This window comes from Octodon degus, unplaced genomic scaffold, assembly GCF_000260255.1.
Source record: "Octodon degus isolate 3935 unplaced genomic scaffold, OctDeg1.0 scaffold00306, whole genome shotgun sequence".
NCBI classification, from domain to species: Eukaryota; Metazoa; Chordata; class Mammalia; order Rodentia; family Octodontidae; genus Octodon; species Octodon degus.
The window spans coordinates 295907-313230 of NW_004524882.1; the positions used below are offsets into that span (position 1 = coordinate 295907).

Genomic DNA, 17324 nt, shown 5'->3' on the forward strand with positions numbered 1-17324 from the left:
AAAAGAAGTAAACCTGAGGCCAACAGGATCGGTTTATGTTTATAACATATAACAGTGATTGTGTGTTTTCCTTGAACACTTCTGGACAACTCCATTACCATTTCATTGACATGAAAATCACATGTCTTGAAAGTGAATAAGTCAAAGAAATTTTGTATGTGTAGACTCCCATAAAACTACCATCACCTACCTCTACTCCTTCTCCTTCCTTCCCAGGAAAAAACTGATCTGACTTCCGACACCGTAGATGACTTTGTGGTCTCTAAAGCTTTAGTGACGTTGAATCCTACAGTATGTACTGGTTTCTTTCCTGACTAATTTGACCTCTATAATTATTTTGATTGTTGTCACATTGTTGGGTTTATGATATTTATTTCTGCTGATGAGTAATATCTAAGTTTATGTATTCTTTCATCTGTTCTAAGACATTTAAATTTCTTACATTTCTGGCTATTTCAAATAATATTGTTACACAGGTCTTTGCCTAAATATATAGAAACATAACAGCTACATTATTTTGGGGGCCACGAATTATAAGTTGTCGTAGTATCCACACAAGGCCTTTCTTTTCCTGTCTCCTGGGACAATTTTGGCATGAGGAATCACATTCCTTTAGGTCACTGCTGAGATCTTGATGGTCATCAGAGCATGATGGTGTCTGCTGAGGAATAAGGAAGGAAAACTGGTACTCAGGCCTGGGGATGAATCTTAACTGGCATGTTTTATGGTGTAAACTTGCCCATCTAGTTATGCATTCTGTGTTCTTTCAGGAGCATAGAACTGTATCCTTCACCATGTGCAGGCTGCTTAAATAGTGGCTACCTGGAGATTCCTGGCTTCCCAGACAACGTGGGCCATCTCAGAGCCCTACTTCCTTGCAATTCTTTTACTTTTCTTAGTTTTATTTTTTAAATAATTTTATCGAGAAAGAAGTAGCAATAAGATAGTTTCAAAACAGATTAGTAGGACAGTTACAATAATTAATACATTGCATATTGTCTTTGTAGTAGCTATTCATAGGACAAGATGCAGACATGATATCTTGTCTAAACACTAATTAGTTCAAAGCTTTCTTCTCATTGAACTCAGAGAAAGTAGCTTTATATCTATGTCATCTATTTTGTTTTGTTTTTTCCCCCATAATTTTATTGAGAAATAAATAGCAATGAGAGAGTTTCAAATCAAATCGGTAGGACAGTTCCAATGATTTACACACTGCATACTGTCTTCCTAGTGGCTATTTGTTGTACAAGATACAGATATGATATCCTATTTACAAATGCTATTAGAACAAATCCCTCTATTCATTGAATTAAGAGAATGTAGCTATATATCTATCCTAACCATTTTGAAAGCACAGATAAAAAATGGTCATTCATCTATATCCCCTTTTTTGTTTAGTTCCATCAGTTAAATATTACAGGTATGTGAACTCAGCAAAATATTCCAAAATAGTCCAGTAGCCCATAATAGTACTACTGGGTCTTCCACGTGACTGGCAATGTCATAAGTTGTTGACCTGAGTCCCCTACAGCTCAACATAACAACATGACTTTATTTCTTTTACTTCATTTTTATACTTTTCTGCTGGATGGTTAAGACCAAGACAAAGCAAGACCTATGTAACAAGAATTGTAGCTTTTGGATCTGATAAGGTCAGTCAAATCCCATCAGGATTTATCCTGAGACCCTGTGCCTCAGATTGTAGATCCTTTATCAGTTTCAGCCATGTGGATGAGTCATGGCCACTGCTTGGCCAATTTGCTCTCTGTGAAAGCCTGAGAGAATGTTTTCTCTCCATGTGACTCTCCTTAGGCACACTCGACATCATCGATCACTTTCCTCTTTGGCCCCATAATCTCCTTGGTCAGAAAATTGTCTTGCACTATGGAAAGGGTTGCAAATACACCATGCAGTGGGAGTATGTTTATTTTTTAAGAAACTATTTTCAAAAATCATTTGATAATTCCCCAAAACATTGAATTCACTCCTTTTTTCATGTATATTCTTGCCAACACTTTGGTGTGACTAGACATTATAATGTTAGCCATTCTAATAAGAGTTGAATCTTATTATGGTATGAATTTTTATTTCCTTTATTAATAATGATGTTGAACAATTCTTCATATATTTATCTGTCATGCTCATACTTTTGATGAAATAACTGTTGAAATATTTTGCTAGTGCTCTGAACTATATTCTTTACAAATTAGTGATTTTGAAAATGCCTCATATATTCTGAAAACTGTTCTTCAAGTCTGTGGCTTACTTTTATTTCTCTTTACCCTTGAAAAGCAAGTTGTTCTTTTAATATTTTGATGAAGTTTGATTTAACTATTTATTTTTCTATTGATGATGCTTTGGATATCAAATTTAAGAAATCTGTCCTAATACAGTTTTCTTCATGTGTTTCTTTACAGATGTCATACATTTAAAATTTAAATTGAGATCTAAATTTGATTTGATGTGAATTTTATACATGCTTGCAGTTTAGACTTGGTTAGTTTTCTGAGGTGGGGCCCTATGTGTCTCCAACCCTTCCAGTGTAGTTTGTGCCACTGAGCTATATCCCTGGCTTGTTGTGACAAAGGTTGTCCTCTGTCTGCTGCACCTTTTATACACTTCAGTGAAAACCAGCGCTTTAGGTAAGTGTAGAATGGTTTCCCAGATGTCCATTTTATTTACTGGCCACTTTGTTGGTCCGTATGTTGATTGCTGCATGTTTAGGCTAATTCTTAAAACTAGGTAATGGTAATCCTTCAACTGTATTTCTTTTTCTTTTTCTGAGTTGTTTTGAGTATTCTAGATCCTTCACATTTCCATGTCAATTTCATCATTGTATCAATTTCAATCAAAAAAGATTGCTGTTTTTAGCAGGAAATACACTAAAAATGACTGATAAATGTTGTTTAAAATTCTTTGTATTTGCAGATCAATTTAGGAAGACTGACATATTAAGTCATCAATTTAGAGTTTATCTAATTATTTAAATACTTTTAATTTTCTGAGAAACATTTGTCAGGTTTCAAGACAAGTTCTTACATCTCATACTGGCTATACCTGCCCATACTTTATATTTAAAATACCTTTTTTTTTCAGACTTATCGAAGTGGAACTTGTCAAATAAAAAAGTTATGTTTTAACGTTCTAATACATATATATTGTTTGATGACAAATACAAAGTAGCTAATCAACTCATCTATCATTTTCCATGTTGTATGTCAAGAACATTCCAGACCAAGTGGTGTAGCAAATTTCAAGTAGACAATAAAATCTTGTTAACTATAGTCTTAATGGTATGCATTAAACCTCCAGAATTTGTTTATTGTACAAAATTGAAAGTGTGCATCTTTAGACCAATGTCTGTTCATTTCCTTTCTTCTCTGCATTTGGCCATTATGTCTACTCCCTGGTTTTATGAGTGTAATGTTTTAGACATTCTACCTATTAGCGAAATAATGCACTATATGCATTCCTGTGCCTGGTTTGTTTTGTTTAGCATAAAGTGTTACATGTTCTTTCCTGTTGTCACAGTTGACACAGTTTTCTTCTTTTTTAAGATGTCAACTAATATTTTATAGTCTTTGTGCAGAAAGAGATTAGGAGAGGGAGATTTTTTTATCCATTCATCTATTGACAGGGATCCAGGCTCCGGGGATTTGTCCACATCTGGGCTGTTGTGAACAATATTACTACCATGAACATTTGGGCACTGAAATTTCTTCAAATAGATTATTCATATATAACTATATGTAGACTTGCTAGAGCATAATACAGTTCTATTTTTTATCTTTTGAAGATTGTCTATAAATCTTCCCTAATGGTTGTATCAATTTACATTCATATTAGCATTACACAGGCTTCCCTTCACTTTTTTTCTTTGTAGCTATGTTTTGCCTTTGGCTAATAACAGGTATGAGGTGATATTTTACTTCTGATTTATATTTTCTGACAATTAGTGATGCTGAGCACCTTCTTTTTTTCCCTGGTATTGGGGTTTGAACTCATTACACTTGCCACACAGGCACTTATGCCAAAGAGCTGTCATCCTGGCCCTTGAATACCTTTTGATATACTATCAGATATTTAAATGTTTTCTATGGAAATGTCTATTCAGGACCTCAGCTCATTTCTAACCATGCTGATTTGTTCTTGCTGTTTGTTATTATATGCATTGAATTCTTTATAAATTTAGACTTAGACTTTGCTAAATATCCAATATAACACTACACTATATATATGGCTATTAGGTATGTGGGGAGCTTTTTACTTCTATGGTTTAGTTTTCCTTTCCATTCTTTGCTTTTGCTGTCATATCCTCCCACAAAAATTACCATCTAGACAAATGTCAAGAAGTTTTTTCTTTATGTTTTCATGTCTATATACCATTTAATTAATTTTGGATAGATTGCTTTGTGTGGTTTAGATATATCTGATTTCATTTGTTTGCATATAAATATCCAGTAATGGTACAAACACTTTAAAATTTCAACTTCTGATTATTGATATTATATAGAAGTACAACTTAGTTCCACATATTTCTTGTATTATGAAAACAATGATTATTATAAATTTTCTTGTAAATATTGCATTGTCTGGATAAGCAATCGTATAATCTATTAATAAAGAGTTTACTTCATTCTTTTAAATTTAGGAATTTCAATGATGATGGCCAATATCTTTTCCCAATCACACTGAAAAATGTTTTCCAGTAATCTTCCTATTCCACTTTGCCATGAATTTTATCATTTAAAAGTTATAGGTTTTAAATAACTTTGAACAATTTTTTAAAATTTATTTATTTTAGGGCTGGCCAAATAGCTTAGTGGATTAAAGCGCCTGCAAGCAGGCACAGGGGCCAGGTGTTCAATCCCTGGGCCTGCTGTGCTGGCCCCACACCTGGGGTGCACTGAGAAAGCAATTGAGACTGGGCATGGTGGCGCAAGCCTGAAATCCCAGCTCTTGGGAGGCTATAAACAGAAGGATCACTATGAGTCCGACCTAGTAGTGAGACCCTGAGCATCCTGTAGACCATTCCTTAAAATGCAAAATAGATAAGCCTGGGATTACAGGCTTGTGCCACCATGCCTTGCTTTGGTGGCTAGCACGGCACACTCAGAGTTCGGAGCCCTGCACGACATTTAGTACTGGGGACTGAACCCAGGTCTTTGTGCTAGTCAGGCAAGCGCTTAGACTGCCAAACTATCACTCCAGCCCCATTTTGAACAATTTTTGTATATGAAAGCAACTGTGTATTTGGAGGTACATTCTATTTAATCTATCATACTTTTTAATACATTATTAATACATTTTGTTAAAATATTGCTTAACATAGTTATACCCATTATGCATCATGATCTATTTTGCAACTAGATTTATAAAGTTGCTCACAATTTTTGCTTGTTTTTCTTTGTATATCTGTAGATTTTATAGCAATTTTACCTCTTTCAGTCCTGATATTAATTTTTATTTTTCTCTTATTTTCAATAAATTGTTTAAAAATTCTTTTAAAATATTTATTTATTTATTCAGTTTTACAGTACTAGGGATCAAACTCTGGACCTTGTACTCACTTGCCAGGCAGACGCTGATGCTTCTGAGTGGTATCTCTGGCCCTCATAATGAATGGTTTCAAAAAGTTCGTTGATATTTCAAAGATACCAGGGGTCGACTTTTAAAATTATATTTCTGTTTTCTGTTTCACTGCTTTTCACTCTGATCTTTAAAGTCCTTTCCTTCCCTCACTTTGTGTTTAATTTTCTATTGTTTTCCAAGTCTCTTAAAGTAAAAGTTTTGATCATTGTTTTGCAATTGTTTTCCTAGTATGAATGTTTAGTCTTATAAAATTATCCCAAAGTATTATTTTAGATTTCTGCGCCAAGCGTTCATCAACATGACTGCTTTGGAGGGCCAGCATTCTGTGTCTCCTGTGATTATAGGGAGCTGACTATTGTAACACTATCCTAGTCTCAAATGCCATCTTCACACGCATGCACCCTCAGCACTTGGTGCCAGTTTCTATAGTTTTTCCTCCACACATTTATTTTTTCTGTTTCTGTACTCTGTAAATTCAGCTGCCTTTGCTCTCTTTGGACTCAGTTGCACCTTCTCCACTGAGCAGATTCATCTTACTTATATCCTGTCTCTTGAGACTGAACAGCATAGATTTCCTGAAGTCCAGTGTCTTGAGAACTGTTATTCTAATATTCTGCCTTTTTTTTTTTTTTTTTTCAGTACCAAGGATTGCACTCAGGACCCTGCACTTGCCTGGCAGGTGCTTACACTACTGAGGTATCTCTACAGCCCCGATTTTGTCTGGTCTTATTGTTTCAAAAATGACAGTAAATCTAGTGTTTATTACTTTATATTAGCAGACTTTTTTCCATATGTCATCATATTAAAGCTTTAGTAGAGATTTTAGGAGTTAGGTATTATTTGTAATAATCATTCCCTTGCAAAAACACGTGAAGAACATGAAACTTAGAAAGTCCTAGAGCAAGCACCCAGGCCCGGTATGTGAGTGGGACTGTCCGGGGCCCTCTGGATCCTCATTCCAGCCAGCATCCAGGCCAGGCATATGTGTGGAACTTCCTCTATCAGACAGGCCCGGTGTGGAACCCTGGGGCAGAACTCCCTACAGAGAGGCTCGAGGCAAGACCCACCCAGCTAATCCAGGAGCAGAACATCTTGTCAAAATGGCACAGTGGGTTCACCTCCAAGAACTGCGGCAGGAAGAAGTAGAGCACAGCAGCCAGACGCAAGCCACACATACCTAGAGGAGTTTGAACTTGGTAGACTCAGACCTGGTGCTAAGGTAATAACTCTACCAAAGCTCTACACCAAAGGTCAGAAGACAGTGCTACACAAAATGACAAAGAGATGGAGCAAAATGCATTTTTAGGCCCCGAGCACACCTAGAACAAATGCAGGAGACAATAGCATAGAAGTAATTGGAAATAACACATCTGAAATCTCTGAACTAATAGTTTCCGAAGTAAAGAAACAACTGCAGAAAGGTATAAAGGAAATCAGATCAGAAATAATCTCCAAAGTAAAAAAAAAATGATAACTGTAATGAAGGAAGTACTAAGTGCTTCTAAAGAAGACAATGATAAAAAAAATAGAGGAAAATAGAAAAATAATGAGCAATATAGGAAAGAAATAGAATACACGAAGCAGGCTGAAAGTGATACATGTACGTTAAGACCTCAATCACAAGCTGGCAGAACCATTTGAATGAAAGTGAACCTAGACATTCAGACCTTGAAGACACCACTGAAGCTAGTGGAAAGATAAGAAAAGATCTCTTAAGAACAACTAGGATGCAGGAAAAAGTAATTTGACACCTGCAAGATGATGCAAAGATGAACAACGTGAGACTGACAGGCATCAATGAGAAAGGAGTCAATACTAATGATATAAAAAGGAGACGGGCAGAAGTAATAGCAGAAAACTTCCCAAATATGGGGCAACATTCTGACATTCAGTAACCGAAGCATATAGAACTCCAAATAACATCAAGCCAATTAATACCACATGCAGACATGTAATAATCAAGATCCCAGAAACTCAGAACAAGAACAGTATACTAAAAACTGCTAGAGAAAAGAAACAGATCACATTTAAAGGAAACCCATCAGAATAACGGCAGATTTTTCCTCATAAACCATCAAATCAAGAACAGCATGGAGCTAAGTACTTCAAGTCTTGCAAGAAAACAAATTCCAACCTAGATGGATATACCCTGGAAAACTCTCTTTTAAGTTTGATGGAGAAATGAAATACTTCCATGACAAAGAACAACTAAAGAATTTCAGGACAACAAAGCCAACCCTACACAGACTACTGAAAGATTCTAGAGAGGAATCAAAATGACAACAACTCCATGAATGAGAATGGAAAGAACCCACCAAACAGAGCAAACAATTAAGCCCAGGAGAAAAAGAGTTATATAAAGCAGTCTTTCAATTATTCTTTCGTATACAGCGGTAAAATATTGCTATCAGCATGCTTTACAAATGGACTTCCCCTGCACCCTGTGGGGCATGATTCTGTGTGGGTCTGCAGGGTGGATATCAAGGAAAGAGCAGTAGCTCAGTTCCGCAAGTGACACCTGGTCACCGGTAAGCGTCATGGACACTACCCATGTCCAACATATACTTGTGTGATATCCTATCCCCAAACTGTTAGAAGTGCTGGTCATATATTTGCCATTCCAATATTTTTGTTATGTTTTATTCTTAGTAATTCTTTACTATCAAGAAAACTTTTTCTTAGTTGATATTTTTTGTCTCTATTAACCTAATCAAATACTGTGTGAGTACTCTGAATTAATCACAGATTCATAAGTATGATACATTACCTTCTGGCCTCTTAGAAAAATGTATTATACTAGTACTTCCTTGTGTTTTATACACATACACACACCCACACACGAAAAATTATGCATATAACCTGACATATGATTGATATTGTTTTGTGGAAATCTTCGTTGACCTGTAAATGGGTTAGTTTAATATAATTATACTTTACATAGTCCTGCATAACTACCATTTTGAGAGCTCTTTATTCTTTATCTAGGACTGTCCAGCAACTTCTCTTGCCTTCTGGATTATGGTCTTTGTTATTTTCTATTTGCTACATCTGGAGGTATTAGAATATTTCAGATTTGTATAACTGGAAAATATTTTACTTGTACTTTTCAAAGGTATGTTTGCTAGGTATATAATTCAATGAGGGCAGAGCTTTTTCTTCAGTTCTTTGAATAAATAAATCTAATTTCTTACCCACTTGCTCTTTTTTTTTTCTCAGAACAGGAGATTGAACTCAGGCCCTTGTGCTTGCCAGGGAAGCGCTTATTCCACTGAGCCATTTCCTCGACCCTGCCCCTCTTTTTATCTTTCTAATGTAGAGTAAGATGCTATTTAATTCTGTTCTTTCATACTGATATGTTTTCTACTTATGTGCCTTAGTGATTTCTTCTTTACAATTAGTTTGGCACAATTTCATTTTTGTGTATCTTGGTATGATTTTATTTATATCTCTTGTGCAAAAGTTTCATTTTTCTTGGAACGGTGCCACAATTTTAACTAATATCAGAAATTTTAAATCTTTAAATATTTATTGTCTATCTCCTTCTACTTTGCTACTGAGCTACTGCTCTTTCCTTGATATCCACCCTGCAGACCCACACAGAATCATGCCCCACAGGGTGCAGGGGAAGTCCATTTGTAAAGCATGCTGATAGCAATATTTTACCGCTGTATACGAAAGAATAATTGAAAGACTGCTTTATATAACTCTTTTTCTACTTTGAGAATTCTACCTATATGAATATAAGTTTCTTGATTTTGGTACAGAGTGAACTACTATATGACTAATGTGTGAATTCTTCATGTTTAATTTAGACAAGTTTTATTGTTATATTCATTTGAGCTTGTAAATAATTTTTTACAATGTACAATCTATTATTGATCTCATGTTATGTATTAATTTCAGAAATATGTCTCTAAAATTCACTCTGTTTATATATCTTTCACATTTCAATATTTGTCTATAACTTTTAATTTGCTATATAATTATTATTGATTTTCAATAAAGTTAATAGTGAGTAAAAAAAAAGAAAGTTTTATAATATTTAAGCCTGCAAGTTAATTTTATTTGAGTAGGTTTTCTGGATCTAAACTCTGTTTTTCATAATGTAACTGTCTATCTTGCCATGGACTCAAAGTGCTAATCAGGTATTTCTTTTTGTTTATTGTAAATGCTTTTGACATTCTTAAGTTCAAATTCTAATGTTTAAGAGTTTGGGAGAAATGCTATTTTTAAATCAGTAGCTCTCTTGTCAGACTTTTTTTGAGTACTTTTGATGATGAATATTCATTGTGGAAAGCTTCATGCATCAAACATTTGTATGTATAATTTCTCTTATTTCTTAAAGTCTGGCATTAAAATAAGAGATGTACCTGGTTATTTTTGTCAGAACTTTCTATCTGGGGTCATGATCTGGCTTTGTTTAACTTTCTTAAAGATTGCAAATATTTCTGTTTTCTGTCAGTGCAAATTATCAAAGTATAAATAACTTCAAAATTATATTAGTTCAATGTCATCACATAAGATCGATTAGCTGAACTCCTTAGTTTCTATAACCAGACATGAGTCTTGCTCAGCTCGTGCCACTGCACACAGGAGAACCAGGCCGTCGTATTTCTTTTCAATATGTCTTTTTAATACTTTCCTGCCACAGTCTTTTATAAAGTAGGCTACTAATCAGTGTTATGCAAGATGAATTCAGAGTCAAACAAAATGGTACAGCTGTGTCGAACATGTTCCAGTTTCTTTACAGTGGTGTGTCACTTTCAATCACATATACCTTAAGTTTCTAAAATACGGTGAGAAAATAATTCCCAATAAATGTAAGTTGAGAATAGTTTCACTCACACTGTATTAATATTCTTTGCAAATGCAACCTTCAAACTTCTCCCGAAGGGCAAAGATGGGGAATGTCTAATCTAGTTTCCGCTATGGTAGCTTGTTCATTTACATGGGGACTTCATTGTGCTATTTCTGTAGTCTCGCACCTCCTACCCAAATCATTGTTTCCTCTCCATGGACTCTTTTGGTGTATTTCTTCACTGTAAGAGATGCTCAAATGTTCAGAAGAATTTAAGAACCCCTAAAGAACAGTTTAAAAGGCAAAATAAAATGACAGAACAGGATGTATGGCTGTACATGAAGAAATAGCCCTTAATTTATTCAATTCCTGTGGAGATATATACATCAGAAAGATTTTTTTTTTTTGCTCAGAATGCCTTCAGGGCAGGTTTGGCTGGCTTGAGTTGTGGGGATCGAACCATAGTCACCTGAGCCTGACTGCTTTGCTGAAGCAGCCACTTAAAGAACTGAGCTAAGGGGCGGGCCCCCTACATCAGAAAGAATATGGATAACTCTAGCTGAAATCTTATTATAAGAGTAAGGAAAATACATTCCAAGTTAAACAATCAATTTTTTGTGAAAATTCCTTACATGTCGAAGATTTCATGCGAATATTGTTCGTTCTTTTAGTAACTATGACTTTGAAGATGCGGGTGCACTAACTGCTATAATTTCAGTAATTCTTAATGCTACATAATTTTTAACCAATGTCAGTTTGTACAGACCAAGAATATAAGGAACACTTTACTCCAGTGGCACACTTAGCCGTGTAAGGACGGCTAAGTGCACACATATATATTATGGGATACTTTCCTCAAGAAAATTGTATTGTTTGATTTAGTTATTTAATTCTTAGTATTTGTGACAATTTCAAAGGATTTAGGATGATCTTTGTCTTTAATTTTCATTAGTATGTGTCTACAATAGAGAATAATTACATTCATTTTGGGGACTGGTACATACACATATCACGTCGTCATAATTTAACTTATCTCTCTCACACCTTTCCTGGATAGCCTTTGAATCTCTGAAAGTCTATCTCCCTGTTTTCTACCATGTCTCTTTTATTTGTTCTTTAATTTGCTTATATTTTGGGTTTTTCATAAAGAGAAACTGTGCAATAGTTAGGCTTTGGTGTCTGATTAATTTTACTGGGCATTATCATCTCAAAATTCACTCATACATCTGGAAATGACTCCAATCAATATTTCTTCATGGCTGAGTAGTATCCTGTTGTACACACATACATATGCCATGTTTTCTTTACTCATTTGTCTGTCAATGAGTATATAGGTCGCTTCAATAATTAGCTGCTCTGAGCTGTGTGGCTCCAAATGAGTTTATATGCATCACTGTATATGAATGCTTTAAATCTTTCAAGGAGAAATCAAAAGAGGACTGTCTGGGCCAAATGAGATTTCTGGTTTGCATACCACAACCATTTAGAAGAGTTCCTTTTCCTCACAAACCACCAACATTTATTTATTTATTTGATTATTTTATTGCTTTGGTTGTTGCTGTTTTGCTTTGTTCAGTTTTTTTGTTTTGTCCTTGATGATAGCCATTCTTATTTGTGTAATGTTTCCCAAAACTTAAGAAAACCAAAAAGTTCATCCTTTGAGTAGAAATGTGAAAAATATAAAATTAGATGCAGATGTTGAAACTGTGAGGCATGTGGGACAATGGTACTTGTGCTCACACATTTTTTCCCTTGAATATGAAAAGAATGCTTAAGCACTGGAAGATCTAGAGACAAGACACTGCAGGAAGTTAAGAGGAAAAAAGCACAGTGACAGCTACACCATGCTTGCGTGGATTCCACTGACCACTTATCTTCCCTTCTTGCAGCCCTTTCCCCTCCAACAGCCCAAATAAGAATTGATAGATAGTTGACAAGTCTCTATTTCACCACACAATAATGTTTAAAAACAGTCACAAGTAACCATTTGTTACCTCCATCATCATATAAAACAGTGAAAACCACGGGATGGACATGACCTTGAGGAGAAGAAATTCATTATTTTCCTCATTTGAACACTGATATGAGATAATCTGTCTGTAGGCCAGAAATGGTTCTTAGACCAGGATTATAATTCCACTGCCCCAATGCACTCTGGTGCCCTAATGCCCTGGATGAAGCCAATTTTGCCTTCAAATAAACATTTCACAACTTTATAAATGCATGTTCACTCTTAATGTACAATATGGAAAAAATTAATCTCAAGCCTTATCAATTTTATCAAATTTTAACCTCCATAAAACTTGATGTATATATCATATTAGCCTGTCTGGTTAATAATGATGAGGCTCTTTTGATGTGCTTTAAATAATACAAGCCAGATCCTTTCCCTAACCCTTGCTGTATTACTTACAGCATTGAATTGCAATTTTTATTGACATAGCTATCTCCCTTCTGAGGCACAAGCTTTTAAATGCAGGAAGTGTTTTATGTAATTTTATTTGTTACCCTTGCCACTAATGCAATATTTAGGTCAGCCGCCAGATAATTCAGAGGAGTAAGTGCATGTTTAAGCAGACACAGAGGCAGGGATTCAATCCTCGGCACGCCGTGCCAGCCACACCCCCGGGTGCCTCGAGACTGGTGTGGTGGTGTGCACCTGTAATCCCAGCGCTTGGGAGGCCGAAAATAGGATCACTGCAAATCCCAACTACGTAGTGAGACCCTGTAGGCCCTGTACTAAATACATAAAAAATAGGTGCATTGTGAGCACGCATCAATAATTGTGGATGATTGATCAATCAATTTTCTTATGTTTGCTATTATTTCTTCTTCTTCTTCTTCTTCTTCTTCTTCTTCTTCTTCTTCTTCTTCTTCTTCTTCTTCTTCTTCTTCTTCTTCTTCTTCTTCTTCTTCTTCTTTTTTTTTTGTGGCCTGCTCAGTCCACTGTGGGGGCAGGGCCAGCACAGTACTTGGTGACAGGGATCGAATCGTGGTCCTTGTGCTTGCGTAAACCTGCTAAGCATGCTTTTTCCCCCATAATTTCATTAAGAAATGAATAGCAATGAGACAGTTTCAAACCAAATTGGTAGGACAGTTTCAATGATTAACACATTGCGTACATCCTTCCTAGTGGTTAATTGCTGTACAAGATGCAGACATGATATCCTATTCACAAACACCATTAGAACAAATCCCTCTGTTCATTAAGAGAATGTAACTATATATCTATCCTAACCATTTTGAACACACAGATACAAAATGGACATTCATCTGTAACACCTTTTTTTGTTACGTTCCGTTATTTGAATATTATAGGTGTGATAACTCAGCAAAATACTCTAAAAGAGTCCAATAGTCCATAATAGGATTGGGTCTTCCACTTCACTGGCAATGTCAGAAATTGTTGACCTGAGTCCCCTATAGCGCCACATAACTGCATGGCTTTACTTCTCATACTTAGTTTTTATGCTTTTCTGCTGGATGGTTAAGACCAAGGTAAAGCAGGACTTATGCAACAAGAGTTGTAGCTTTTGGGTCTGATAAGGTCAGTGAAATCCCCTCAGGATTTATCCTGAGATCCTGTACCTCAGATTGTGGAACCTTTGTCAGTGCAGCCATGTGGATGAGTCACGGCCATTGGTTGGCCAATATGCTCTCTGTGAAAGCCTGAGAGAATGTTTTCTTTCCATGTGACTCTCCTTAGGCATACTCTACATCATTGATCACTTTCCTCTTTGGCCCCATAATCTCCTTGATCAGAAAATTTGGGACATTACTGAGTTACATGATGTTATAGTACAAGTCCTCATATGTCTTGAGTCTTAATTGACCTTGGAAGGCTAGGGCCAAAATGTTGGCTTTCCTTGTGGCCTTCCTTTTGCTCTAATTTTGGTCTGCAAACTTAGGTTGTTAACCCTCCAGAAGACAAGCTTATTGTTATTACCATACAACCTAGGCTGTTAAGGCTAACCTCACTATCTGTATGAATAGCAAACATCTTAGGCATAACATGGAAAAGGTATTTTTCATCCAATATTGATATGTTGAACTTTAAATCCCTACAGAATATGACGAAAAAACATTTAAAAATTAGAATATATTTTTAAAAATAGGCATTAAAAATTATATAATTCTTATGTTTACACATAAGTCCAAAAATCTCACCATATACAACCTTGAAGCAGGAGAGTCCCGCAACATTCCTTTTCCTGTCTCTTGCCTTCATTCACCACCCCCTTCTTCTTGAACATTCACCTACCTGAGAGACAGCACAGCAGCAACTGGCATTCATGACAAGCAGCCCGTATTCAGAAGACCAGAATGACAGGCACTCCAAGAATGAACCTACTATTACAGATTACCATCTGCAGTGCAGTAGCTTAGTTCACAGGTATCAGTATATATAGTTAGTCAGGGTGAGAATCTTTCCAATTAACTGCTAGCTTCAAAAACCTTCTGGAGATTCTCAGGACCATTGCCTTGCCCATCTTGTACATATAACTTAAGCATGCTCTTTAACCCACAGAGCTATCTCGCTGGCACTATTATGTCTTCTGAAAAATTCTAATTATACATAACAAAATATGTGATACTGTTTTATGATTTATTCATAGAAGCAGAAGTTGGATTTACCCTTTAACTTATTTTATTTATTCTTTAGACATTTATGAAGCTAGAGACACATATCTTATGTCTTCAATGATGTAAATAGAAATAATCAAATCATTTTAAATCTCAAGAGAGTAAACACTTGCTCAGTTTTTCTTGGTGAGACTAAAACCTGTTTCTCACCATTAAGTGGTAGTATTCGCTGTATTCATGTGAGAGTTCTCTTATCTAAGAAATTACAGCCACTGTTCCCACGTCACAGTTGTGTAAATTGGAGCCTTAGCCTCACCCCTTAAATGAAACAATAAACCTTACTGTTGCAAGTCTTGTTGTATTTGCTGTTCTCCTGTGCAAACCCTTCCAGCCGACACTGGAAACGGTGCTGCCAGAATTCTTGGAACCAAGGGTTTCGGAGGTTGGTTTCTGGTCGGAGCTTCAGATAATAATCGTCAAACCACTTGACGTCAGGAGACTGGAGTTTGATTGTGATTCCACCGACAGCTTCTCGCTGATATCCGTCTGTCACGTCGTACCTATCAGCCCAGCCATCGCTGTGGGGAACAGAGAAGCCACAGCTGAAAACAGAAACCGGACCGGACCACTTCTTTTGTTTCCTAGATTGAGTTCTGAAATGTTAGCAATTCCACAGCTACTTTAAGTCACATGACAGCCCTGCCTTCTACCTCAATGATGGCTAAGATATCAGCCTGTTAAAATTAAAAGGTAACACAATTGAAGCTGTGAATCTCACAGTGCTAAAAGAAATCAAGTTCACTTATCTTGAACTGCAAAGCAAAACTTAGTGCTTTTCGTAGAATTTTACTAGCTGTAAAATACCATGTAACAGTGATGGCTAACCTTTCAGAGAGCAAGTGTCCAAACTGCAACCAGAACCCACTTCCTTGCCATCAACGCTAACACTGCCATTAAACCCCAATTTAAACCCCAATACTGGGGTTTTGGTTTAGAAAATAAACAAACAAGTCGCACTTGACCTGTGGGCTGACGGAGAGCTCAGCCTCCCTGTTGTGGTACACGTTCACCACCACCGTCAGACACGCATATAGGTGTATAATATTACCAGTCATGCCTCGCTGGATGCTTAATAGCTAGGTTAAGCTAACTTTGAATATGTTCACTCCTTTTCCTTTGTAACAATCATTAAAATAAAAAATAAAAAACAACAATCATTAAAATAATTGTACATCAGAATGAAAAAAATGCAAAGTATTACATCTTGTTGCTCACATTATGCAAAAGAATTACACATAAATTTTAAAACCATGCAGGTAATTGTCATTCTGTTTATTTGTTTATTTATTTATTTATTTGGTTGTTACAGGGTCTCACTACACAGCTCGGACTAATAGTGATCGTCCTGCCTCAGCCTTCCCAGTGCTGGCATTGCAAGCATGCGCCACTATGCCCAGACTCTGGCCCCCTCAGCCTGCCCTGGGTGGGGCCGGTGTGGTGTGTGGTGCCGGAGATTGAACTGCAGTCCCTGTGCTTGCCAAAGCTTGCCTAAGCAGATACTTCAGTCCTCTGAGCTGTCTTGCTGGCCCCAGGTAATTGTCATTCTACTGAATGAAGATATTTCAGAGCATTAAAGTGAAGTCTTTGTAGTCTCTGGTTAATTCTTTTTTACACCATGGAAGTCCTCAAATACATATTTTCTGGATGGAGGAGTAGACATCTCTGATTCCAGTCTCAGGACATGAGTAGGGTCAGAAGTTTGAGATCTGTCTGAGCATAGTGAGAATTTTTTAAAGTGAAGACCATCAGGAATGTAACACAGCACCAGAATTTTTAGCTAGCACATAGGAGGCCCTCGGTTCAACTCCCAGCATACATGTGAGAAACTCAAAGTATGCATGATTTAGGAGCAAAATAAAAGACAAAATATCAGCTAAATGTGGTTTACATATATATCAATTTCTACAACTAATGTATCTATTATGCATGGCAAATGTATACTAATAAAAAATGAAGGAAAATGACAGCATTCACATAGTAATGATATGAGGATACAACAGAATAGGGAAAAGTATTCTAATGTTCTAAGATGTTTGGGAAATTCATGAGACACTATGATGAAAATAAAATACAAGAAATGTTTTAAGGAAGATGTGGGTGGCTCATGCCTATAATCCCAGCACTCCGGAAGGGTAAGATAGAAGATTTCAAGTTGGAATGCACCTTAGGCAATGCTGTGATATAGGAAGACCTGTGTCAAAATTGAATAGGCTATGCTTATAGTTCAGCATGAAGGTTCTAGGTTCAACCCCAGTATGAGAGAGAGAGGGAGAGAGAGAGAGAGAGA

The 17324-nt window shown here is 36.3% G+C and overlaps 1 protein-coding gene across 1 annotated transcript in view; it reads right to left on the reverse strand.

The window, feature by feature from the left end:
• The window catches only part of Grm5 (glutamate metabotropic receptor 5), a 585509-nt gene that overhangs the window by 159664 nt on the left and 408521 nt on the right, over window positions 1–17324 (reverse strand). The window contains exon 4 of the mRNA XM_004647439.1: window positions 15320–15555. Coding sequence (XP_004647496.1) covers window positions 15320–15555 — 236 coding nt within the window. The remainder of the gene's footprint in view (window positions 1–15319; window positions 15556–17324) is intronic.